The following is a 26,436-nucleotide window of genomic DNA, read 5'->3' as shown; positions in this document are numbered from 1 at the left end:
GGTCCCCTGCACAAGTGTTTATGTTTCTACCACCAAGCTCATCAAGCCCATCTTATTCAGTCAAATATAATTTTGAGATTTTTGACCTTCAGGCAATACCACCTGTCAACCAGTAGGAGTCATAGCCTACTATATGATCCAAATTTCACAATAGAAGATAGAGTTGCCAGTATCTGTATCTGTGTACTGGTATCGGGCCGATACCCTACCCATGTACTCCGTATCGGTAAAGATCCCGACACTCTGACGCGATACCAAAACATTCAATTGATTGAATGATTGTACACACATGGCTGGTAAATTTCAGCAAATTAGTTTCTTTTGAAAGTAGTTGTAAATATTTAGAATCAATGTATAGCCTAGCCTATTGATATATGTATATGACAACACAAAATGCATCAAATTCTAAGTGAAATTAAATTTCTTTTAAACAAAAACGTTAATTTCAAGCCCTGTAATTGAACATTACAGTATCATTACAAGTACAAGGCATAACTATGAAATGAAATTGGAGAAAAGGGGGATAAAATAAGTGGTTGCTCAACAAAAACCAAGTACTCGTATCGATACTCGGTATCGGCGAGTACAAAATGTAATTGTGTCGGAGCATCTCTAATAGAAGAGCAGAAAGATCAAATACAACCACTGCGGTTGTGTTAGTATGTTATCTTACTAACATACCCTACCATAAATATTGGTCAAAATTTAATTTTTACCCCATCCTCAGACCAGACCATCATGGAGGAACCCAGTGTCCTGCAGGCTTCAGCGATGGAGGGAAGCAGGACCACTCTGGAGTCAGCCATGCCCCCTCCATCCACTCAGAGGGGTCTCAAACTCAAGGCCCCGGAAGCAGAGCCCACCCTGCCTGTAAGTACAGTCATTGGGCCCGATTCATCAAGCAATTTACGCTCATATTTTGAGCGTACCGAGATTTCTGACCATTTCTACGTTACATGCAGGATTTATCTTTCTTTATTATCTTTATTTTCTTTTTTTACCGTGACATTGGGCGTACACTAAGTGCATTCTCGATTCTCACGTCCAGTGCTGTCATGTTCGTAGAACGCAGTACCACGCCGTGGTACCAGAAATTTTTTGACATGTACGCGCAGGGACGGAATTGGGAGAAGATTCCCCTAATGGGGTCATCCCTATCAACCTTGCGTAACTGTTTATACCTGAGCGCACGGTAAGTATGCACACTTGCAGCAGTAGGCTATGGCTCCAGTAGGCTACTGCTGCTGTGTGGTTACACAATGCCTCCTCCAGAACAGATTAATTTGTCCAAAGCTAACTTTTTAGTTTTGCTAGTGTGCAGTAAAGATGTTTGTCTGACTATTTTAAGTCTACTTTTGTGTTTGTTTCTGAAACTCTCATACACTATTTAACAATAGGCTTAGGCTATATCAGCTGTTCTGTGTTCTGCGATGCGCACATGCACGCACATGCACGCGCGTGCACGTGCGTGAATGTGTAGATACATGCAGTCACATGTTTATGACATTTTACAGTATGCGCAGCTAGAATAGCGCTGAAACCAGTCTTACTCCAATTAGCCTGGCGGGGCCAGACTCATAGCGTGGATTCACTGACGCTTATGTGGGGAGGAAATGACAGTGAATCCACCACGCTATGAGTCTGGCACCGCCAGGCTAGTGGGCTATACTATAGCAATCGTTTGAAAATTGAAAATGAAACCTTTGAACAGGCACAACTCATGCCTCGTTTGGCCAAAAGCCATGGCACTTATGTGCCTTGACTCATGGGGAACACATCTGTCACTTTGACCAGTAAGCTCCGCCCTCCGATTTTCCACCATTTTGAGCAGTTTGAAAAACGCTTAAACCCCAAAAGAATAAAGAATTATATATATATATATATATATATATATATATATATATATATAATTTATTTATTGTAGTATTATTATTATTTTTTTAAATGAGGACACCTCATATGGGGCCCCTTGACAGACTCTTGATGCCCTGCTAAAGTATGTTGGATTTTTTTAGGGGCCCAAAATAATCTGAGAGCTGTTTATATAAAACATGTTTTAATTGGGCAGACTCTTTGATGCCCTATGTTGTCCTATGTTTAAATAAACAAATAAACAAAAAACAAAAAGCCCCTCACAGTTTGGTGCCCCAACCCAACTGCCTATAGCTAAGCACGGCCCTGGATCCGTGGATCAAATGCTGAATAAATAACGGACCTTGACATGAAAAGGGTTGACACCCACTGGAATAGAGTTATATTTTATAAATTAATAAAGGACCAGTCTTTTGATCTGCGGTTCTAGGATCAAAGGGGGGCGGGGCTCAGCAAAAACCAAACCACGCACGTTGATCACGTGTCATTACGCCGACGCTCGCTCATTGGAGAAACATGTCGGCACCCGAGACAACGACAAAGGTAGCTCTCTTATGCATCTTTATATTGGAATGTAAAGTACATTTGTGGATAATAATAATAACCACCACCCCCGGCCTTAATATCACAACAGCAACACGGCAAGCGGATGGCAGTCTCTGTGGCAGATTGCAAAACACGTGAACGTTGTATTCTGTTTTAGTCTTTGGCGATTTGAATCTTCTAGCTCGGAAGCGAAGCTATGCTACAACCGCTAGCCTCTTTAACGTAAAGATGTGTTGAATCAATGGTGAACAAAAGGACATGTTTTTTCTTTACCCCCCGCAACTGTTCTGCGATTTGTCTTCTGTGCAGAAGCATGCGGTGTTGTTGTAAACAGTGCTAGCTCTGGTCCACAGCTCTAATGCCTCTTAGAGCTATGGACAAGAGCTACATGGCAAAACAACAAAAAAAGACAGATTTGCAGTTGTAGCTGTGTTTTTTTCTTGCATGGACAGGGATTGAAACAACACTTGGAAGTATTTAATTAACTCTGTCTGAGATTAAATGGCCATGCAAGCCCATGCAGTTAGTTACATGTGTACAAATGGATACATTAAATCATTAACGCTGAGGTTTTATTGTTGATGGCTTCTTTGTTGGTTATACCATTCCTGCCTGATGCATGCTTGTTTCATCTCATAAGGAGCCTCCTGATGGAAATTCATTGGAATTTCAGGCAGAGCTGATAGCCAGTCCAGGAAAAGTGAAGGAAGGTATGTATGTATGTGTATGTTAGCCCCTTTTGGGACCCTCGGCTACCTTTTCTGAATTTTGGACGGCGGTACCCTAGGGTCCCTCGTAGGTTATTCCACTCTCCATAGGATGCAGCTTTACCTACTGTCCGTTCACGGAGAACCCGTGCGGTCGCTTGAGCGTTGATGAGATGTTTCAAAGATGCATACAACAGCTATAGGAGACAGCGGAAACGTGTGCGCAAAGGCGCTAATCGGAGTTGCCGTTAAGTATTTTAAATATTTTTTTTTAAAGTTTTGCTTCTCTGAAATTCTCTCTTCCTCACTTCACCCCAATTAAAAACCAGCATTAAAAACATCCTGCATGTCGGCCAATCAGAGGCAGTAACTAGGACACGCAGTGAACAGACAGTAGGTGAAGCTGCGTCCTATGGAGAGTGGAATAACCTACGAGGGACCCTAGGGTACCGCCGCCCAAAATTCAGAAAAGGTAGCCGAGGGTACCGAAAGGGGCTAGTATGTATGTATGCCTAGCTCAACATTTGACCCATGAACGGCATATCCTCAGTTTACTGACGAGTAGAGAAGAGTTATATGGTGGCTGATTGGAAAACTATTTATGTATGTTCCTGTGTATTTATTTTGCACATCAACACAATTAGCTTTTCAATGAGCTGCGGATGTACATTATATTCTACGTATTTCAGGTTACCCCAATTCAGTTTCCAAGGAGACGCATCGTCACATGGGTGGGCTCGCGTCGCGGTCGCTGTTTCAGCAGCCCGTTAAAGATGCTGTCAAAGCAGGAGGGGAGGGTGAGAAACGGCTGTCTCCTGCTGACCCACCACCAGGCAAAGCCGTTGCAGGTGATATTTCAGTCGAGTCCATACTCCTTACAGAATGGACATTGTGTGGCTGTATGTTTGGCTATCTTCATTCCCATAGTCTCTCTTATTTTATATAAAATAGAATATCATGTAGTGTCATCTTGCCACAGTGGATCATCTTGCCACAGTGCATTTATTTGAGTGCTGCTCTGCAGTCTAAGGCCGCACTCAACACATTTGTGTGCAGCATGCGTCTATGGGGCGGACGCATGCTGCACGCAAATGTGTGAGTGGCCTAAGGAAGAGGGTGTATCCTGGAAATGTCATTTGATGTTAATCATATAAACTATGGAAGCATGAACCAGTGTGCACTGTGCGGACTTTAAATGTGTTTTTCTGTGCAGCACATTTGCTTGTTTTTGTTTGGACAGTGTTTGCTTTGTGACTTATTTTATGTAATCCACAGTCCTCTTGAATCTCTTCTGTCCCCTTCTTACAGGACACACAGCAAAGCCCCTTCCATCCTTTCCATCAACATCGTCCTCTTTGCTGTCCTCTCCATCCACTTCCTCAGCGTTGTCCCCTGTCCGAGCCAAGATGAGCGTGTCTGGTCCCGGTAGCAGCAAATTACAGTTGCCACCTGCACCTCTCTCCTCCTCTTCTTCAGGTTCATCCGCCTCCACTCCGCCACATAAGATCCACCGGGCCCGTAAGACCATGAATAGACCACCCCCAATGCAGGTAAGCCTGTTCTAGATTCTCAGCAGATCATATCTTCAATTAACAAAGAGTAAAAATAGCTTGATGATCACCGCAGTGGTTTTAGTAAAGGTCTGTGTCCACAGAAAGCACCTTTTTTTTGAGAGAAGGAGCACTGTGGATATCATGTCACATATATAACGTTCATTTTAAGGCCGCAACATTCAAACCTATCAACCATTGCTGTGCTTATTAAACGTCCTGTCGTCATCTGCGTTATTAGCACAAATACCTTCACTGAAACAACTTCTCATGGCCGTGGTAACGATTCAAGATCGGGTTGTAAATTACCGAGTTGTCAGACAAAATCAGGAGGATGAAATGACAGACACTCCTCCAAAACTTGAACTATTGACTGCATGAAGCACACATGCTGCTCCGGCAGCAAAGCGATGGGCACAGAGTGCTGAAACGCGATGCTCAGGCGCTGGGAAGGAGGGGCACACCAGACCCGTGCGTCTTTACCATAGATGCATCATGGCAGACGGCCACTGTCGGATAAAAAAAACATACTGTGTGAACACAGCCAGTGCATGTTTTTATGACAATGCTTTGTAACTGTTAATTAACACATGATATGACTTTGTGCTATTCATGTTTGCATCATTCTAGGAAATTTTGAAAATGCAATTAATCGACAAATCTATTGAACTAATTAACTAACTAAAACTTTCTCCCCATCGCTGAAAACCTTGTAAAAAGTAGAAGTTTTGTAGATTTACTTTTTGTTGTTTATCACTTACAGATAAGTCGGATTGAAGCGACACCGGCGATTGTACCCGTCATTCCGTCGGGGCCTTCTGCATGCCTTTCCTCGGACAGTGAAACAGGCGAGTGGCAAAATCTAATATACATGAATGTAATTGTAATATTTAAAGGTGTAATGTTTGTGTGGTTGTACATAACATAGTAGGTACATACATCCCTATTTGGTATACTTTATATTGTATCGTTGAGTTTATTATGTTCTCTGTTTCCTAACAGCAGCGAAAAGGCGAAAACTGGGCCTGTTATCTGACAGCGGTCCCGAGAAAAAAGAGAAAGTTTCAGACAGAGCACTGAAGGTAATGTTACCTTGGCAATGATTGGGAATAGTGCCAGTGACACAACTCTGTATGATTAGTTTAATTTCAAAACAAGATTGTGTGGTGTTGTAAGAGATGCATATACAGTACCAGCAAAGTGATCTCTGGCACGATACTGATACATTTTGTGTACTTTGCTGGTACATTTTATTATTAATAACTATCAATCTCCTGTTCCATCTGAGATCATGAGTACATTTGCTTCTTGTTTGTGATGTATTACAAACCCCAGGCAGAAAGTATTTTCTGCAAGGAGGTGGTACCTATTACCAAGGCAACGCCAGTGAAGAGCAATAGTTGGCAGGGGAACTTGGAGAAGACAGCTGAGCAATGTCAGATCTTCAGTTCTCAAGTTAGAGATTCAGCTCTCAAGGTCATAAGCTTTGATTGGTTTACTCTCCTTTAATTGACTGTTATCAATCATATACAATAGAAAAGCACTGGTGCACATTTTCTGCAATTTAACGCAAATGCTGATTGTTTTGTGAATGCAACTATTTATTACGTTGGTGGTACATAAGTCAACTATAGCTGCATCTCTTCTTTGTTTAAAAATGTACAGCCTGAAGATGGTGGGTTTGAAGCAAGGCTGCGTGCTAAAGAGACAGAGGAGTCTGTGAACATGGAAGCTGTGGTGAGTTCTGTCAGTTGTATGGTGTCTTAATGAATGGCAGTATCATAGCTGCTGTCAGTTGTATGGTGCCTTAATGAATGGCAGTATCATAGCTGCTGTCAGTTGTATGGTGCCTTAATGAATGGCAGTATCATAGCTGCAGTGTCTTAAAGGAACACTGCATTGGTCTGCACCGGGATATTATATGTAGTTTTTGTGAATGGGCCAACAGTCTGGTGGCGAAGATAGCGATCTACAAAGTCAACAAGTTACCATGCGTTTTGTGAGCTTGGGCGAGATGACTTTGTACTGTACTGTTTTGTATTTTGTATGTTTTGAATACTGTACTTATTCACTAAATTCTTACATAATTAATTACCACAGCAACCAATGCAGATAGGTTGACAATGTGTGAATACACAAATCCGATGTGATCACTTACAAATTACAAGAGGTGGTCAAATACAGACCCCTGGGGGACCCCAGTCAACTAAGTACTGTATATATAGGGTGTCAGTGGTTAATCTACATACCATAAGTCAGAATGGAAGGAGCCTCTCCTGTCACAAAGGAATATAAATGCACAGATGAAGTTTGCCAGACAATTCACCATATTCACACACAGCGGCCATCTCACCATTCAATTAATGAAATGCCAACCTGCTTTTTCAATGCAAAATGCCAACATGGCCACCGTGTGAATATGGTCTATATGCTATCGCTATGATGAACAGCAGTTGTGGGACAATGTGCTCTGGACAGATTTGAACTGGTCCGCAGGACTCAAAGACCATGTGGTTACTTAGTGCAATAACTAGCTTTGCACCAGAAGGACACTGTCATTTAATTAATATTATTATTAATTAATAGACCAGTCGGTAATGTTGACATGAGTATTAATAGTTTTGCATAAATCTGTTGGAAAAAGAGTGATTTCATGGGGGTACTTATTGTTTCCCAGCAGTATATTTACATTTACAAATTACAACTAATTAAAAGGGAAACTGGTCTTTGAGAGAGTTTTTTTCTGCATAACGCTTTATTGGGTTTAAACCAACAAATCTCCTTTGCAGAGGACTGATGCACAGAGCCAGGGCCATGGTAAAATTGGGACCAGCGAGTTGCCGGGGACACAGAAACGGGACAATGAGAGAGACGCAGTCGATAGGGTGGAGACCATTGGTGGTGAGTGAGGCAACAAAAATATGGTACACTCAGGGGCGATTCACACTATGGTCCCGGGTGCGCACTCGGGACCACGCGTACCGTTCCCGGGAGCGGATCGCCCAACCGTCCCCGAGACCGCATGGGGGGCGGATCTCTGGACCGTTGAAGTGTATTCAGATACGGATCGTTCCAATGTGAATGCATGCATACCTAAAGAGACAAAAGAGGCAATGCAGTGTGTCTGGATTTATTGGAGACAATGTCGCAGAGTTGGTCATTGTCCGTGCGCACCAGCCATCAAGCACACCGCCATATGGAGGATCAAAGTGTGTTATGCAAGTGTACCCGGGTGCGCTGTTGAATCTCGGGCAATGTGAATCATGGCCATCGGGGACCAGGCAACCGCATTCTGAAACGGTTCCAATGAAACGGATTCAGTCCCTCTCAGTGTGAATTGCCTATCAGTCACAGTTCTGGGAAATATTTATAATTAATATTTGTAATCATTCAAGTTAAACTGTGTACTTTGTCAGTGGTATGGAGAGCAAATCTTAATCGAGCTGTGAAGTAGAGAAAATGTCCTACAATCTATTAGGGATTTGCTTGGCTAGTTGGCTCTTCTCTTGCTGTCTTGGTGTTTGAACAAATACAGACAACAAGGTTACGGTGTAACGGGAACGATGCTTGCCAATAGGCCTGATTAAAATTAAACAGTATGTATATGTAGGTATAAATATTATGTTTTTAGATGCTTAACAGGCCATTGAGTTATACAGCTTTTTTTGGCTATATGATATCATAATATGAAGTTATGAACATACCCTGCCTGTCCACTGCAGCTTTGAACATAAATGCATTTCAAACTACAATGCCCAGACTACAATGCCCAGACCCTTTGACATTGTTATTGTGAAATTGTGGGGTGATATAAATTAGATTTTGTAATTCAGTGAATTCTGAGGCTGCATTGTATTTAGTTTAATTTGGGATACTATGTTTTGGACTGTAGAATTAACAGAAACGGCCGCTGCCTCAGGAAGGCCCAGTGAGTACACAGAGATCCCGTTGGGTGCTCTGGACATCGCCGCTGCAGACAGTCTGACACTCTCTCCTAATCACGGTAGGTGTGCATTTTTAAGATTGGACTGATGCTGCGTTCAACCTAGCGGCGACAAAGCAAAAGGCTACTAGTCCTATTGCTTCAGGACTAGTCTCGCGTGGCCAGACTGCTGCCTCTCCCAATTTTCAAATGCTTCCTTCATACAGTCTGGAGCACGGAAGCTCTGATCATAAGTAAAATATGAAGCGGAAGTGAAGCCTCCTCCCACTTCTGTTTCGTCTTTACAGTCGCGCACATTTATCCTAATATAAATCGAAATCATCTAAACATGTATAGCTTGCTGCTTAGCAGAAATGGAAATAAAAAAATTAAGAAAATTTAAAATATATTTTTGTGAACAGAAATGTCAAACAGATTACTCGGATTTCGGGAGGTGTAGTTCCAGACTATATAGCATTCAGACTTGCTACGTGAGACTACTTCAGAACTGGCGTGACGCACTACAAAAAAAACAACCTTTTTCCAGTTCCCCAGTGATGCAGTGAAGCATCAATCAATCCTATGTTTTTGTTTCACTATCTCCACTCCCCTTCTCTCTCCCCGTAATTCCTGCTCTGTTCCTGAAAAGGAAGAAAAACGATTTAAACAGCAAATCCTCAGCTTAAATGTTTTTTTATTGTGGGGTTGTGGTTATTTATGGCTTTGTCATTGTGTATACCATCAAACTATATGCAATTAGTATTCTTTTACATTGATAATGTAATGAGGTGACTGGAGTTGGATCTAATCTAGTCGTCTGTGTGTTTGTAGAAGGAAGTGATGTAGGGGAGACGGACCGGCTGGAGGAGCTGCCTTTGTGCAGCTGCAGAATGGAGGCGCCCCGCGTCGACGGCACCGGTCAACACATCAGCAGGCAATGCATGGCCACTGAGAGCATCAATGGAGAGGTGTGTCAGTATTGTGTATTGTACTGGACTGTGAGGTTATACTGTATATGCATTCCTGTTTGAATCCTAATAACATGCAAGTAGAGCTGGGGCGGTATGGATGTTTTGTTACACCGTAATAAATCACTGTTTAAATCACTGTTTGTGGTATCGCGGTATTGAGCGACACCTCAAAAAAAGTTATTTTGAATGATTTATTTTTCTCAAAATAATAATATAAGGGGCACGGTGGCAGAGGAAGTGGCCTGCTCACTCCTCATGCATTGAAGGAAGCATGAGCTCAGTTTGGGGCTTTCCCCAGGTTGGCAGAGGAAGAGTAGTGCCCAGCGCTCAGGATTACAGCTTAGGCAATTGGCACCGCCAACGATAAAATAAAATAAGATCACACCTGTGTGAAGTGCGTGGTGCAACTGTACTGTGTCCGAAACGGCCGAGAAGTGACAGTAAAGGTGGTTGCACACAGGACACGTTTTTCGGATTTTTAGCTGCGTTTTTCTGTCTGTTTTCCGAAAAACGCATCCAGTGTGCAACCACCTTTACCGTGTTGCAGCTTTCCGTGCTCGGACGGATGGTCACAGGGACAGACATAGGGAAACACATAGCTGCGTAATGGAGCGGAGGCACCGCTCCAAAAAAATCACGGTTATGAACTCAATACGCAACTGTGGCTCAAGAGGTAGAGCAGGTCGTCCAATGATCCATGGGTCGGCGGTTCGAATCCCGGCTCCTCCTGTCTACATGTCGAAGTGTCCTTGGGCAAGACACTGAACCCCAAATTGCTCCCGATGTGCTGGTTGGTACCTTGCATGGCTTCCGCAGCAATCGGTGTATGAATGTGTGTGTGAATGGGTGAATGTAATGCACAATCTATGTAAAGCGCCTTGGATAAAGGCGCTATATAAATGCACCATTTACCACTTACCAATACCGCGGTATTGCGGTTATTGCACCCAGCCCTACACATGCAAGTAATGTGTTCTAGTGTTTCTATTAATTGAACGCCAATCGAAGCCACCCGTCTCACCATCATTTTCTTCTGCGTTGTTTCCCAGCTGAGAGGTTGTACCAACTCGACCGTGAAAGGGGAGACCATGCGGCCGTCCAGTCGTGTTCCGCTCATGCTGCTCTGTGACAATCATCGTTCGCACATGGTCAAACACCACTGCTGCCCTGGATGTGGATTCTTCTGCCTTGCAGTAAAGCCATTTTTACGCCATATCATTTAGTCATTAAAATGTAAAGACTTCCATGGTGTTGCTGAACATTCAAATATACTTGATGCGTGTCTATATTGCATAGCTGGCCATTTCCTTTTCACTATTTTGACTACGCGGCATGTTGACTTTACTCACACGTCCTTTCTCTCTGTCTCATCCTCATTTCCTCTCACCCTTCATTCAGGGCACCTTCCTGGAGTGTTGCCCTGACCAGCGCATTGCTCACCGATTCCACCGTGGCTGCGTGACTGTGCTGGGCGGCAGCCGCAGCAGAGCGAACGGCGGCGGCATGCTCTTCTGCCCCCACTGTGGCGAGGACGCCTCCGAGGCGCAGGAGGTCACCATCCCCTCCTCAATCGCTACGGTCGTCACCATGACAGCCTCCTCCACCACCACACCTTCCCTTCCTCCCCCCGTCCCGTTGAACTTGACACCCTCCCTCACGGCCTCCACGGGAGGGATGAAGAATGGAAAGAGGCCAGAGGGTCCTGTCAGGTAAAGAAAGCGGATAGAGAAATCCCCCAGAATGCTCTATTAGGTGTATCAAATGTGTACCTCTCTGAGGAAAGTAAATTTGCTTTCAAAAGTCAGTTAATTTCTTCTGCGGGTAGTTTCCGTTGCATTATGTGTTGTTTCGCTGCAAGTGTTGGATTGCGTTTGATTCATTGTATTGTATGAGATGTCTCTGTCTGATATCTTTCTAATGCAAACATGTAATTAGTTGACTTGAAGTTCAATAGAAAATGTATAAATTTAACATACCGTACCTGCATAATCCCTTCTATGTCAGCACATTTGAGCTCTGAATATAGCTTACTTTGAATGCTGCACAAGGTGTAAGCAATTGCATTACAGATTAAGTATGATTGTGAGAGAGGGTCAATAGAGATGAAAGGGGAATGAAGACAGTGATTGTTACAGTAGGTAAGTTTACCTTGCACTGCATTGTTGAATGAAGCCCTGTAACTCTATAAGCAATTTTTTTCCCTCTCTTATCAGTGCACGTATGCGTAGTCATGGCGTAGTGATTAGAGAAGCGGAGCAGCAGCAGCAGACCCAGCCTGTGGCCTCGGCGGGGCCCCTGGGGGCCACCGTCCCCTCAGCGGAGGAGGGAGTGGACAGCGTGGGGCCCTCCCTGTGTCTGCCCAACGGGAAACACATCTGCCCAAGTGCACTTCCTCCTGGAGCCAGCAGGGCAGCGCTACAGAAAGCGATTCTCACACAGGACAGCGAGAGGTGGGGGTTTCTATTTTGAGGCTGAGGCTTCTAGTTTGATGGCATGTTTATTGGCAGTGTGATTGATTGATTGTTTTGGAATTTTGACAACGCAGCAGTGGAATCTATAGAGCCGATTTTAACGGAAACAAAAAAGGTGAGCACAGAACAAGAACACTGGCTTTTATCGCATTTGGTATCGCCATTTCTATTTTTTGTTCTGCACCCTGTACTGTCTACATACATGGTTCTCTAAATACAGGGGCAGTGGGATATAATTATGTTTGCCGGTTAAATCCACAGTGCCTGTGTCTAACTCTGGAAGAGTTGTGTAGTTATCATACAAGTCTGCCCTCAAACTAGAATCCTCACACGGAATAAAGCTGAGGTGTTAGATATTGTTTGTGGTAAAAGTTTGAATGTGTATTGGCTGATCAGCCAATACAATTTAGCTGTCATTATTTGAGAATGTAAGAACACCAATTCATTCCCCCTCATTTTTTACAATTATTCAGGAGAAAGAAATTAAGGTTCCATCCTCGCCAGCTCTACCCTGCTGCTAAGCAAGGCGAGGTGCAAAGAGTTCTGCTCATGCTGAGTGAGTTTTACATCAACTTTATTGTATACTTTTTCTCATATTTAATCATATGTAGCTATGCGTATTCACTTACACCGACTATACCTTAAACCCATTAAGACCTGGAACGCATCTGTGTCACCTTAGCTTTTAACTACTTTAACCATTTTAGCCACTTTAGCCATTGAAAAATAGCAGATATACAAGCTCATTCTTTGAATATAATATTCTTTCACAGCGTATGTTTTTAGGCGAATCTTGGCTTCTGGGAGGTCCCTGGAACAAAATATCTTTAGATGGGGGTTGGCAACCGAATACATATAATTTTGGGGGTCCTTGACATGAAAAGCTTTGAGAACCACTGGCATAGAAATGTAGGTTTTTCAGAAAACTGTCAGGATATTAGAAGTTAGTAGAATCGTGTCCTCAGGTCTTAATGGGTTAACAGAAGTGCTTTGTACTTAACCGGGAAACCGGGAAAGCCTCTGTGTCATTTCCGATTTTAGCTTGTACATCTGCTATTTGTAGAATCGGCCTCAGGTTTTGATGGTTTGAAATGTTGTGTTCCAGTGGAAGGCATAGATGCCACCTACCAGCCTGACTCCCAGAACCGACGCTCTGCTCTCCATGCTGCTGCGCAGAGAGGCCTGTTGGAGGTCTGTTACATGCTGGTACAGGTGAGAGATCTTCACTAAACGTTAGGCCTGTTGGAGGTCTGTTACATGCTGGTACAGGTGAGAGATCTTCACTATACGTTAGGCCTGTTGGAGGTCTGTTACATGCTGGTACAGGTGAGAGATCTTCACTAAACGTTAGGCCTGTTGGAGGTCTGTTACATGCTGGTACAGGTGACATATCTTCACTAAACGTTAGGCCTGTTGGAGGTCTGTTACATGCTGGTACAGGTGACAGATATTCACTATACGTTAGGCCTGTTGGAGGTCTGTTACATGCTGGTACAGGTGACAGATATTCACTATACGTTAGGCCTGTTGGAGGTCTGTTACATGCTGGTACAGGTGACAGATATTCACTATACGTTAGGCCTGTTGGAGGTCTGTTACATGCTGGTACAGGTGACAGATATTCACTATACGTTAGGCCTGTTGGAGGTCTGTTACATGCTGGTACAGGTGACAGATATTCACTATACGTTAGGCCTGTTGGAGGTCTGTTACATGCTGGTACAGGTGACGGATATTCACTAAACGTTAGGCCTGTTGGAGGTCTGTTACATGCTGGTACAGGTGACAGATATTCACTATACGTTAGGTCTGTTGGAGGTCTGTTACATGCTGGTACAGGTGACAGATCTTCACTAAACGTTAGGCCTGTTGGAGGTCTGTTACATGCTGGTACAGGTGACAGATCTTCACTATACGTTCGTTGTCCTTTTTCCAAGAAGACTCATGAGACCTCTACCATTATTATTATGTTGCTTCTTTATTTCCAAGATGGTTGAATGATGTGAGATGAGAGTTTAAAAGGAAAAAAAGTGGGAAGGGAAGGAAAACCGAATGTATTCAGGCTCTTTCCTTATTGTACGCAAGCAGTTTCATAGGCAGTCTTCTTCGACAAAAGTGCTTTCATATTGGGCCTCCTCCTTGAAGCTGAGTTGTTAAAATCCCTCTACAAATCTCTCTTGTGACACCATGACCATGCTCTGCATACTCTAGTGCCATCATTAGGCCAAAATGTTAATTGCACACCAGATCCTATTGCGAGACAGATATCTACAAATGTAATGGGGAGATGTCTTGAAACGAAAACTGCAGTGCATTCATGCTCCACAAAAGTTCGAACCTGCTGAATTTGTTGACCCCATGGAGCCTTTCCTCTAGCATCACTCTTTGGCCAAAAGTTAAGATATCCATGCCATGCACTAGAGTGCAGGAGTAAATATCATATCTTGTTTGGTATACACAGGCAGGTGCAAAATTGGATGCCCAAGACAAAGCCATGAGGACCCCTCTGCTGGAAGCCATCATCAACAACCATGTGGATGTGACCCGCTACCTGGTCCAGAGTGGTGCCTGCGTCTATCATACTGTGAGTGTCTATGGAACTTTAAATTCATTCAATGTACGATCCATCACATTAATGTCGTCGTCGCACACTTCAGTAGGAGACGGGTAATTCCGACAATGTCCAAATTACAATAAAGATGGCGGCGCATCTAGTGTCCAAAACGGGCGCCATCTACTTCAAATAACTTTATTCGACATTGTCAACCAGGAGGTGTCCTTCCCCACACCAGGGTCAATATTTCTCAATGGAATAATAATGTAAATACCTCTGATCACTGCAGATGTTCTATTTGTATTAACCCATTTAAACCTGTAAAACCTATACGTTGTTATCTATACGTTGTTATGTTGCTATCTTTCACAAGCCATATTTAAATCCTAGCCAAGGTTAAATCATTCACTAATGAATTAACATTGCCGTTACTAAACTGAAAATATTGCTCTATTTTACTCCAGTGCTCTACAAAGAAACAAATAAGTCATTTTGGTGTAGCTGTCACATACTAGCAGTGCTATTGACCATATTTACATGGTGTCAACTTTGCTCAAACAGTTTACTGCTGTCCAAAGCTCCAGCAATGAATTTCATAAACTAAACACAGCCAGAGGTGATGATCACCACTTTTCTAGTTTGCTGTGTGTTAACATTTACCATTTTGTGCTCGATGTCTCTTCCCTTCATCTCTTTCTGTTCCACCAGGAAGATGATGGGTACACTGGTCTCCATCATGCAGCCAAGTTGGGAAACCTGGACATTGTTAAAATGCTACTGGAGACGGGGCAAGTGGATATCAATGCACAGGTGAGATGAGAGTCAGACCAGCCTGCTAAAGTGTGTGTGTGTGTGTGTGTGTGTGTGTGTGTGTGTGTGTGTGTGTGTGTGTGTGTGTGTGTGTGTGTGTGTGTGTGTGTGTGTGTGTGTGTGTGTGTGTGTGTGTGTGTGGGTGTGGGGGACGCGTTTTGGATTTCAGTGTCTGTAGACCACACCTGTAAAGACCTTTCTGTTTTAGTTAGGGTTGTTTGTATGTTTTTTTCTGCTCTGTAATTTTAGTTTTGGTTGTATTTCTTGTTTTTATTTTATTCAAATGTCTTATATAGCACTTTCTTAATGTTTAACAGGTTTATTTGTGCAAACCTGTCTTTCCTTGAATTTATTCTTCAGAAAGAAATAATTTTTCCTTGTTGTTCACCTTTGACCTTGGTTATTTTGGATCAAATCCCTCATTAATAGCCTGTAGCGTTGCCTCAACTCCTCTGTGGCCATTTTAACAATAATTGACAATGCAATGGCGTGACTGCATTTACCTTTTGAGTGGTGCAACCACTCCATTGTCCATCAATGTGTGTCCCTGGCTGGGTCCGAGCATGGAAATAGCATTTTTTCTCACCACCAAGCGTCACTGTTGCGCAGCCCCACACACACACATTAGTGTTGTGCGGGTCAGGGTTTTTCATGACCCACAGGTCCCGCATGTGATAATAATCTGACACGGCCCAGCCCGCGCCGCAGCACCACATCGATTTTCACAACTCGACCTGGCCCGCAACCCGCCATCATTAAATGCACGTCAAATATGTCTTTGAACGCGGCTTTTATTTGTCAAAAAAGGTGCTTCTAAACTGTCTTAAAGGCTAATAATATCACTGGCAAGCACGCATAGTCACGGGTGTTCCGACCACCGCATCGCATCGATGCCATTCATTTGTCACACACGTAGCGACATGGCAGATTGAGAGGAGACAGAGAGGTTGAGGGGAGAGAAGAAAGACTCACCCGTGCGTCGCAGACATAGCCTACAGTATAGCAACAGGACTGTCACTGCACGCTGAAAGAAAACGCCGGCCCAGGCGGTGGCGTAACCGTCTGGGCACCCGACTGGTAATCCAGTCGCAGTGTGCCGCGGGTTCGACTCCCGAGCCCGACACGGCCTTTACTGGTTGTCTTCCCCCATCTCTCTCCCGTTTCCTGTCAGCCTACTGTCTGTCCCTTCAAAAACCAATAAAATGCGTAAGCCGCAAAAAAAAATATCTTTAGAAAGAAAACGCCACTAAAGACCTGAGAAAAACTATTTGAAAACGTTTGCGTTGTCTAACTTGTCCTCCTTGCACTTATACACTCCACACACGTGCGCGCAAACAAACACACACACGCTGAACGGCTGAAGGAAGGGACTGCTGGTGGTTATAAAATATTTCACTCGCTCTGGAGTGAGTCAGAAAGAAAACTCAGTCAGAACACAAGAGGCAAGATGGAGTCCATCAGTCCAACCATTTACTGATGACTTAAGTAGACATGAAACACAACTCACTACTGTTCAAGGACGCACAGGGAAAAGGTAAAAAAGGTTTAACAGAATGTCCGTTGTGGTGAGTAAAGTTGACAATGATAATTGTGTGTGGCGGCGGCCGCGCTACCGCTATGTGCCTGCGGGGTGTGCTCATGCACGCGCGTTGGGAGCACGTGCGGCTGTGCGCCGTTTGGGGATTCATTGGAGAGAGGAGATATCAACCAGCACAGCAACACAACAATCCGGTAGGCTGCGCAAATTTCATCCCAGGACTCGTGGCAACAATAATCATTTGTAAAAATCACAGTATACATTATTTAACCCGCCCCAACCCGCCCCGCCAGTAAAGTTAAAATATCTTGACTCGGCTCAGCCCGCCCTGCGGTTAACCCGCGGGACCTGCGGGTTACAGGTCGGCCCGCGCAACACTAACACACACACACACATTAGCAGCACCACTCAGTTCAGATGTGACTGATTTTTTGCTTTTGCTCTTGAACATGAGTTCTCTGACTTCAGTGCTTGCTTACTTATTTACTTAGTTTAGATTATTAGGGAATTTAACTCTGGACCATGTGTTTTGTGTTTGAAATTGCCATCTCAGGACAGTGGTGGCTGGACGGCAATCATCTGGGCTGCAGAACACAAACATTTGGATATAATCAGAGCACTGTTGAACCGAGGAGCTGATGTTACAATCAAGGATAAGGTCAGTACAATACTGCCCATTGATGGATGCTGTATCAATTCTGATGTTACAATCAAGGATAATATCTGCCGGAGGAGACTCCTTTTATTTGACCAATTTCTCCTGCGCTGCACCTGCGCCAGCATTTCTCCTGCGTTTCTACTGCGTTTGGGGGATTTGACCCTTTTTGTGTGTGGTCAACCCGGTCAAACCTCTCTCTCATTGATGAGAGAGAGGTTTGACCGGGTTGACCACATACCTCTCTCTCATTGATGAGAGAGAGGTATGTGGTCTCTCTCATTGATGAGAGAGAGCTATGTGGTCAACCCGGTCAAACCTCTCATCAATGAGAGAGAGGTGTGCGTGGTCAACCCGGTCAAACCTCTCTCTCATCAATGAGAGAGAGGTATGTGGTCAACCCGGTCAAACCTCTCTCTCATCAATGAGAGAGAGGTAATGTTACTCTTTTACTCTGGCTTTATGTATTTAATTCTGTCTGGATAAACTCCAGACCCACGTACAGTGTACACATACACTCATCTATCTCTAAATTGTAATTTAATGCAATTATAAAGAGATAGTCACTTAGTGGTTATTATTAAAGAGGGCTCTTTATTGCTTCAGTCGTCAAATCAATTTATGTAGGCCTACTGTAATTTTATGATGGCTTTCCATCTAACCCAAATATCTTTACCAAAAATAGGCTATGTACAAGCTCACAACTTGTACATCGCCTATCTTTAGTGCATATTTTTCAATTATTTGGCAGGTTTTTCAATCATACTGTAACCTATATATATATCTCCCTTCATCGTGCTTTCCTCCAGGAGACCAACGTATGTCTCCACTGGGCGTCGTTTGCTGGGAGTGTGGACATAGCTGAGCTGGTGTTGAACGCCGGCTGCTCCCTGGTCTCGGTCAACATGCACGGAGACACGCCCCTACACATCGCTGCTAGAGAGGGCTTCCTGGAATGCGTTACGTGAGTGGCTCCTCCTTGCAGGCCAACCACGTTTGTCCCTGAATGTGCTTCATTACATTTCTATTTTCTTTCTAGTGTAAATATTTATATTGTATTTCTTTGATTCCACAGATTTGGGTATTTCAGGCTAGGGGTACAACGGTTAATTGAACTAATCGATGTCATGATTATAAAATAAAATCGATTAGATTCGTTTTTGAATAGTTGAATTTGGGAAAATTTTCTTTTGCATTTTTCTTTTTTCATAATGTTTTGTATTTTTCAGTGTCAAAACTCTACAAGCTCAGAACGTCTCATCACGATTGCTATTTTTGTGCAACACTGATGAACAATGAAGTATTAAATAAGGCTTTTATGATGAATTGGGCTAATCAATTTCGTTGATTATAAAAAGTGATATTTTTGTTTTTATCCTAAACTGACAGACCGAAGGACAAATTTGGACCAAGCTCTTGCGAAGTGTTCATTGTTCATTCACTCTGCACTTTGATTCGTTCATTGTCATAATAAAACTTGTGTATTTACTACTTTCAAGGTTATTCCTCTCCAGAGGGGCAGACATTGACATCATGAACAGGGAAGGAGACACAGCCCTCTCCCTGGCACGACCCGACACGCCTGTCTGGGTGGCACTCCAAATCAATAGGAAGCTGCGAAGGGGGGTAGCCAATCGGATGCTTCGAACAGAGAGAATCATTTGCAGGTTGGTCATTACCTTACTTACTGACCATGATGACGGCTGGTGAATTGCAAAGTGTACCAGCCCTGTCGAGTATTTTATTAACCTGAGATCACATTCTAAAAATGTCTTCTACATCCTGACAGTTTTCTGAAAAAGCTATGTTTCTATGTCAGTCGTTCTCCGATTTTTCAAAAATAGCAGACCTACAAGCTCGTAGCGCGCCACTCGGTGGCGCGCTATGAGCTTGTAGATCTGCTATTTTTCAATAGATAAAGCATAACATAATGCATAACATAATGCTAACACCAAAAGGGGTTCCCGCCCAAAATGGGTTAAGCAACCACATTTGTAGACTACAGTACGACCTCCTAATGCGGTCTGGCTACCTCAAAGCGGACATGAAAGAGGAATGTTTGCCATGATGTGTCGAGTGGATTTTTAAGCTGCTACGACGTGTGCTATATTTGTATTTATGTAGTGCAGTGGTTTTCAATCAGTGGTCCGGGGACCACCAGTGGTCCTTGAGGGCGTTCCAGGTGGTCCCCAGTTAAATGATGGAAAGTTGGTAACCCCGTGCCCCCTAGGGTAGGTACCCTCACAAAAACAGTAATCCTGGTCTCTAAACAAACTGCCTCCCCCTGGCCAGCCGGGGCGCCTGATGGAGGGGAAAGGAACTGGTTGGAATAACGTGTTCCTTCCACGTGCTACGTCCAACCAGGAAAACTCCCCCCTGTCACGTGTAAAGGAGCAACTTGGACACTCAGGCAGGAAGGAAGCATGAGTTCAAGTCCGTTGCTCTCCCCATGTCCCCCATATATGGGGACTAGGTTGGCGGAGGGTGTGTAGAGAGCCCAGGATCACATTAGATAATTGGCACAGGGGTGAAAAAATGGGTTACAAAATCGAGGGATAAAAATGTAAAGAAAGTTGGTAACCAAATAGACCCTTCAACTCTTGACAGAGTGTAAAATGAAACCAAAGGGACCCTTACAGGGTTTGGATTTGTTTATTTGATGGTGCCAACATCAATACAGCATGGAATTGTGGACAAAATCCTATCCAACGAAACGTACATTTTGGGTCTGAGAGGCTACATTTCACCAAATGGTGGTCCGTGGCTCAAATGACGAATAAATGATGGACCTAGATAATGGACCTTGATATGAAAAGGGTTGAAAACCACTGATGTAGTGGAATGCTTTTTGTCCTGATGTTTGACTCGTGGTTCGTTTATTTGAAACATTTCCTCTTGTGTTCCAGTGACATAGCACAGGGATATGAGAACGTCCCCATTCCTTGTGTCAATGCAGTGGACGACGAAGGCTGCCCCTCAGACTACAAATACGTGTCGGAGAACTGTGAAACTTCAGCAATGAACATAGACCGCAACATCACACACTTGCAGGTAGTCGGATGTCGATTGCTCTCTCTCTCCCTGATTCTTGACCTCTTTCTGTTTGTTTTTTCCCCCACCCATGCCCTCTCTTTTGATGTGCAGGACACACACACCGCACCTCTCACTCTGTCTTCTCTTCCCCACAGCACTGTAGCTGTACAGATGACTGCTCGTCTAGTAACTGTCTATGTGGACAGCTCAGTATCCGCTGCTGGTATGACAAGGTGAACGAACACTAAATCTTATCTAACATGCCATAATCAGAATATTAGATTTTTTGATATTTTGATATTTTGATTTTATACAGGGAGGTTAATTTTACTGCATTACTAGTAGAAAAAAAAGTCTACTTCAAACTATTAAAAATGTGATCTCAATGCAAGACCCCCAGCACCTGCTCAGGGGCGCTCGGGTGGCATGGGAGATTAGGGGTTGCATCTGGCTCATGTTCAAGGGTGGGAATCCAGGTGGCGAGGGTGTCGTCTGACAGGTTGGTCACTGAGAGTTGAACGGAGTAGAATAGTGTGTATCTGAGGAGACTCGTGCTCACCTACACCTTCCCTAAGACCAAACACTAGGGGTCAGCAGCAACCATGGACTACACTACGAAGGGGCTTGGGAATTGACAGAATTACTAAATTGGGAGAAAAGAAGGTCAAATTAATCTCACCACTCTCTCTCTCTCTCTCTCTCTCCCTCACCAGGATCAGCGGTTGCTTCAAGAGTTCAACAAGATTGAACCCCCGCTCATATTTGAATGTAATCTGGCGTGTGCCTGCTACCGGACATGCAAGAACAGAGTGGTACAGGCAGGCATCAAGTAAGAATTTGGCTCTCTTGTACTGCCCAAATGAAAGCACCATTGGAAAAATAAATAGAGAGACAGTGCTTTCTTTTTTCTCTGGGCTCTTCAATCTATAAACTTAAAATGTCCTATGTTCTCCATTCAGAGTTCGTCTGCAGCTCTATAGAACAGAGAAGATGGGCTGGGGAGTAAGAGCCTTACAAGACATTCCCCAAGGCAGCTTCATTTGCGAGTAAGTGCGTGTGTGTGTGTGTGTGTGTGTGTGTGTGTGTGTGTGTGTGTGTATGTATTCTGTGTAAGTACATGTCTATTAGTTTGTCATGCATTAGTACTGAAGAAAATGTGTTCTAATAAACTAATGATGCAATCACACACCACTATGCATGCAGACATGCACTGCAATTAAGACAAAGCTGTTAGGCTGCATTATAATATTTTTTTCTGATATTGCTCCTTTGAGGTTTTCAATCCAAAATGTAATGCTAACCTGTTCATTGGCTACATTGTTAAATGCATTTTTGTTGATGCATTGATAATTGGTATGGCCATTATTTTCAACAAATGTCTGGTAAAACGTAATAATTCCGGACTTTCTGGCCACTCGGCCAGCAGCTTAGAATTCTAGCATTACCGCTGATGTGTACTGTATATGTTTGTGTTCATATTCACACACTATTCTCAGTATTCTGTCAAGCTAAAATTCAGTCATAGTGAATTATTACTATGTAAGTGAATTATTATTTATGTAATTATTACTGTGTAAATTTGATTTCACTCCTTTTACACAGATATGTGGGGGAGCTGATCTCTGATGCAGAAGCTGATGTGAGAGAAGATGACTCCTACCTGTTTGACCTGGACAACAAGGTAAGCAAAAGCAACTTCAGTCCCCTTCCTTTACTATAGGGGGACCTCAAAGTTTTTGGTGGTTGGAATGGGAGGTAATGTGCGATCTCCACTGACAGTGGAGCTATGTGATTGTTCCTGTTTGACTTTGAATGCAGCCACTTTATCTGCCAACTTAAACAGTCTGCATGCCGTGGCCATTACGTATCGGTTGTGAATATTTATAGCTCCCGAGCCTAGCGTGTTGTTAATTCATCACATGAACATGTACAGCAAAGTCTTGGAAATGATGATGAATCTAACTCACTTTCCAGCTGCTATATTTGTTAATTGTACGAGTCATATTGCAATTTTATAAGCACAGACTGCAAAGAGAGGAAATGTATGTTGGACATGGTTACACTCTGTCCCCCTCCGACATACCTTGCAGCCTTGCATGTTAATATTAACATATAAACTGGAGTTTAGACGCTGGATTGACTGGGAGATTGTCATGCACAATGCGTTGCAGTGGTTTGTTACTTGTTAACTACTAACTACTGCCTTATTTTCTTAAGTACCCAAAACAAAGAAGTAGCTAGAGATGGTAGCTAGAGGGCGTTATTTACCAGTATAAAATTAATTAAAACTCCTTCATGTGGACAGGTGCTTTACTGTATATTCTAAGGTCAGATGTTTTCATATAAGACAGACAATTCCTGCTTACGCGGCAACAGTCAATCCAATAATGCACGGATCTATAATAATGTTAAATAATGGGTGAGTGGGTGGGTGTATGCGCCTCTAATTCACTTTATTCAGAGGCCGTTTCTGTTTGCTCACTTCTAGGATGGGGAGGTGTACTGTATCGATGCCCGATACTATGGCAACATCAGCCGCTTCATCAACCACCTGTGCGACCCCAACCTCATCCCAGTGCGAGTGTTCATGTTGCACCAGGACTTGAGGTTTCCCCGCATCGCCTTCTTCAGCTCTAGGGATATCCTCACCGGACAGGAACTAGGGTAAGAAAGCACTGGAGTCTCCTACAATCAAGTTTTGTGAATACACCCTTAAAATGATCCCTGGTTAATAAGCCTTATCTTCTATCTATCTATAAATGCACCAAGTCTCTGTCTGTCTGTCTGTACGTATGTGTGTATTCCACGTACCTCGAGAACCGTTCGCCCCACCGACTTCAAATTCGACACACGCGTTCCACAGTGGTGGTGTGGAACTTCCACACCACCACAGGGGGTGCAGTGGCCGGTGTCGAGTCGGTCGGACCCACAGTTGTCCAGAACCACCCCAAAAAGGCCTCTGCTCGGGTCTGGACAGGGCCTCTGCACAGTGTCCATATATGGAGCTGGCCGGTTCTGACATCATTCTGACGTCTGCATTGACTCCATATTTGGGCATGCCTGACAAAGAACTCCATATATGGGCATATAAGGGTCACAGACAAATTATCTGGATAGAGCATGCATTTCCAACTTGTATTGTTCCAAGTAGGCCCGTGCCCAACAGGCACCGACGTAGAGGCCCCACGGGCACCGCTCTAGTATATAGAAAAATAAGAAAAAGGCAGCACACTCATAGCCACGATGCTGTTAATGTATTAAATAGAAGCCAATACACTGACACCACGCTAGACAGGAACGCCCAAAAACGTCACATCCGGTTTTAGCCTGGGGTAAGAATTTTCTATGGCTGCCAATGCAACTTGGTCCAATCCTTAATCACATACGGACAAACATCTATAACGATGCTATCTAACTTGCGGAGGTAGCGTGCCTTGTCCACGGGCAACATATCTTTCAACGTATGGCATTGCAAATACGTTTGATAATCGCTACTCTGCTCAATATTGTTTTGAAAATGCCGCAAATTGCATTGCAGTGAACGAGCGCAAATCACAACTTCCCCTGGTTCTGGGGGCGGAGTCACAGTTTGAGGCGCTGTTTACGCGCCGTGTTGTCAGTGTATGTTTCGACCTGTAAGGTCTTCTTCAGGCATTCCCTGAAGAAGGTCGAAACGTTGGCTTCTTTTAAAAAAAATACATTTCCAGCATTGTGGCTATGAATGTCTGCCTTTTTCTTTTTTTTCTATGTTTATCGCCTTAGGCCTTTAGCACCTCACCAATACTGTTGTGCGCCATTCTCCTGTTTGTCTACTAATAAGCCTTATATGCCTTATTATAATTCCCCTCTATAACAAACATTTAAAACAACCTTAAATATTATATTTTTTTTATAAATAGTCTTTTACTCAATTTGGGTACAAAGTGGGTCACGAGTTGATGATGTAATGTGTCCATGCAATGTAATGTGTGGTCCAGCCCTATGGAATGCATGTGCTAATAAAAATATATTTAAAATATTGTTTTGATTCTCATATTAAGTTGGTTTTGAGCTATGTTTAGATTAAGTACAATTGTTTATTGCCTGGTAAAATAAAGTTAGATCTAAAATAAAATGGTTCCTCGAGTTACTTTAGTTACAATTCTATATTAAAGCCCTATAAAAAAAAGTAATTATGAATTATTATTTCCACTCTTTACGGGCACAGTAAACAATCCTACTTAGCCTAAATATAACCCAAAAAAACGTAATACTTCCTATAAGTTTAATATAACCATCAAAACAATATATTAAATATGTTTAGTTTTTTTGTTTTACGGGGAGAAATACATAAAAATAAAAAATGTATTGTATACACACCACCAGGTATTTATGTTGAATATGACACCCTATTCGTTTGCTTCATCAGGTTTGACTATGGTGATCGCTTTTGGGACATCAAGAGCAAATATTTCACCTGTCAATGTGGGTCAGAGAAATGTAAACACTCGGCTGAGGCCATCGCCTTGGAGCAGAGCAGGCTCGCTCGACTGGACGCCTGCCCAGAAGGAGGGCCTGATCTTGGGATGCCCATGCTAGGATGCTCTTAGGCCTTGATGGACTCTGGGTCTAAAACATTTTACATACACAAAGGACCATATTGGAAATAAACTGTTGGGGTGTATTGTGTCATCCTGACATGTTGTCTTTTGTCAATATATACAGTATCATTTTTTTAATGTGGTGAATTCACTCAATCTTCAGTCAGTCTTTAAAATGTTGCATCGGATCGTAGCCCTTACAAGTTTCTCTTTATATGATATTTTTTTGTACTGTACAGTATGTGTTTACTGTAATGTCAACATTCTCTTTTGCCATAAAAGAAATAAATTATATGCACTAGGAATCAGCTGTGGAATTTCAACGGTACTCATTCATTGACTACTGTGCCAAGAGACGGTTCATGTTAACAGGATAATAGGAATAGGTCAAACTGAAGAGGGCAGCATTCATATCTGAACCATGTTTTCTGTAAGCATTGTTGTGGAACATTTATATACTGTATTTGTTCTGTTTAGCACATATTCAATTTAATAAATTTGTTCATGCTTTTTAGAATTATCAGTCTGAATTTTTCATTCTGATTTAAGAATCAAATTATTGCCCTTGTTGAAAGGTTTCTGTTGGGCTTTCCACTAGATAGATAAAATAAGATATACTTTAAGTAAATCAAAGAGGCGTATTGTCGGTTGGCAGCCAGTATCGGACTTCAATGCCTCCAAAGGAAAATGTGTTGTGGATTGTCCTGCAGTTCCACAGAAGATCTCGACTACAAATAGTTTTTATGTAACTGTTTGCACATACACACCTGACAATGGTGCCATATTACACAACCCTCGTTGTGGCCAACATCTTACATTACCTGATACTGTTGTAACAGTGCAAAACCCCCATGGCCATCAACCTACATTACGTATTGTATTGAGATGCTAATTTACATGGACATTATAACCGTTCATTCTGTTCTGGGGAGCCCTGGATCTTCTACCACAGCAGCAATTCCCAACCTGTGGGACCTGCTTGCAAAGATATTGCATGTGTGCCTCAAATCTACAGTATTTCAATGATAAACTGAGGAACTATGTCTAGGCTACATGAAACCAAGGATGGCTGTACAGTTGGGTGCCACCGATATTGTCCCTTATCATTTGACCCATTTAGGCCTGACCTCAAAATTTAAAAAAAATCCTTCTAAATCCTCCAGTTTTCTGAAATAAATATTTTCACGATTTTTCAAAAATAGCAGACCTACAAGCTCGTAGCGTGCTA

General features: G+C 43.1%; 1 protein-coding gene across 4 annotated transcripts in view; it reads left to right on the top strand.

Annotated features, from left to right (window-relative positions):
• The window catches only part of ehmt2 (euchromatic histone-lysine N-methyltransferase 2), a 28,736-nt gene extending 3,008 nt beyond the window's left edge, over nt 1–25,728 (top strand). The window contains exons 2-29 of one of the 4 annotated variants that reach the window (XM_079522850.1): nt 728–870; nt 3,059–3,128; nt 3,815–3,973; nt 4,434–4,675; nt 5,439–5,523; nt 5,681–5,757; nt 6,011–6,151; nt 6,341–6,412; nt 7,465–7,576; nt 8,568–8,678; nt 9,429–9,565; nt 10,618–10,761; nt 10,967–11,277; nt 11,782–12,018; nt 12,513–12,595; nt 13,145–13,251; nt 14,501–14,623; nt 15,302–15,403; nt 17,494–17,598; nt 18,405–18,559; nt 19,095–19,262; nt 20,502–20,646; nt 20,784–20,861; nt 21,342–21,457; nt 21,588–21,674; nt 22,231–22,309; nt 23,117–23,292; nt 25,037–25,728. In XM_079522850.1, coding sequence (XP_079378976.1) covers nt 728–870; nt 3,059–3,128; nt 3,815–3,973; nt 4,434–4,675; nt 5,439–5,523; nt 5,681–5,757; nt 6,011–6,151; nt 6,341–6,412; nt 7,465–7,576; nt 8,568–8,678; nt 9,429–9,565; nt 10,618–10,761; nt 10,967–11,277; nt 11,782–12,018; nt 12,513–12,595; nt 13,145–13,251; nt 14,501–14,623; nt 15,302–15,403; nt 17,494–17,598; nt 18,405–18,559; nt 19,095–19,262; nt 20,502–20,646; nt 20,784–20,861; nt 21,342–21,457; nt 21,588–21,674; nt 22,231–22,309; nt 23,117–23,292; nt 25,037–25,217 — 3,746 coding nt within the window. In that variant the 3' untranslated portion in view covers nt 25,218–25,728. Of the gene's footprint in view, nt 1–727; nt 871–3,058; nt 3,129–3,814; nt 3,974–4,433; nt 4,676–5,438; nt 5,524–5,677; nt 5,758–6,010; nt 6,152–6,340; nt 6,413–7,464; nt 7,577–8,567; nt 8,679–9,428; nt 9,566–10,617; nt 10,762–10,966; nt 11,278–11,781; nt 12,019–12,512; nt 12,596–13,144; nt 13,252–14,500; nt 14,624–15,301; nt 15,404–17,493; nt 17,599–18,404; nt 18,560–19,094; nt 19,263–20,501; nt 20,647–20,783; nt 20,862–21,341; nt 21,458–21,587; nt 21,675–22,230; nt 22,310–23,116; nt 23,293–25,036 lie in introns of all 4 variants that reach the window. The other 3 variants (XM_079522849.1, XM_079522852.1, XM_079522851.1) reach the window with 3 other exon arrangements.
• Nucleotides 25,729–26,436: the final 708 nt, after the last annotated feature.

The sequence above is a fragment of the Electrona antarctica genome, assembly GCF_951216825.1.
Source record: "Electrona antarctica genome assembly, chromosome: 15".
Classification (NCBI taxonomy): domain Eukaryota; kingdom Metazoa; phylum Chordata; class Actinopteri; order Myctophiformes; family Myctophidae; genus Electrona; species Electrona antarctica.
This window is presented reverse-complemented; position numbering and strand designations above follow the sequence as displayed.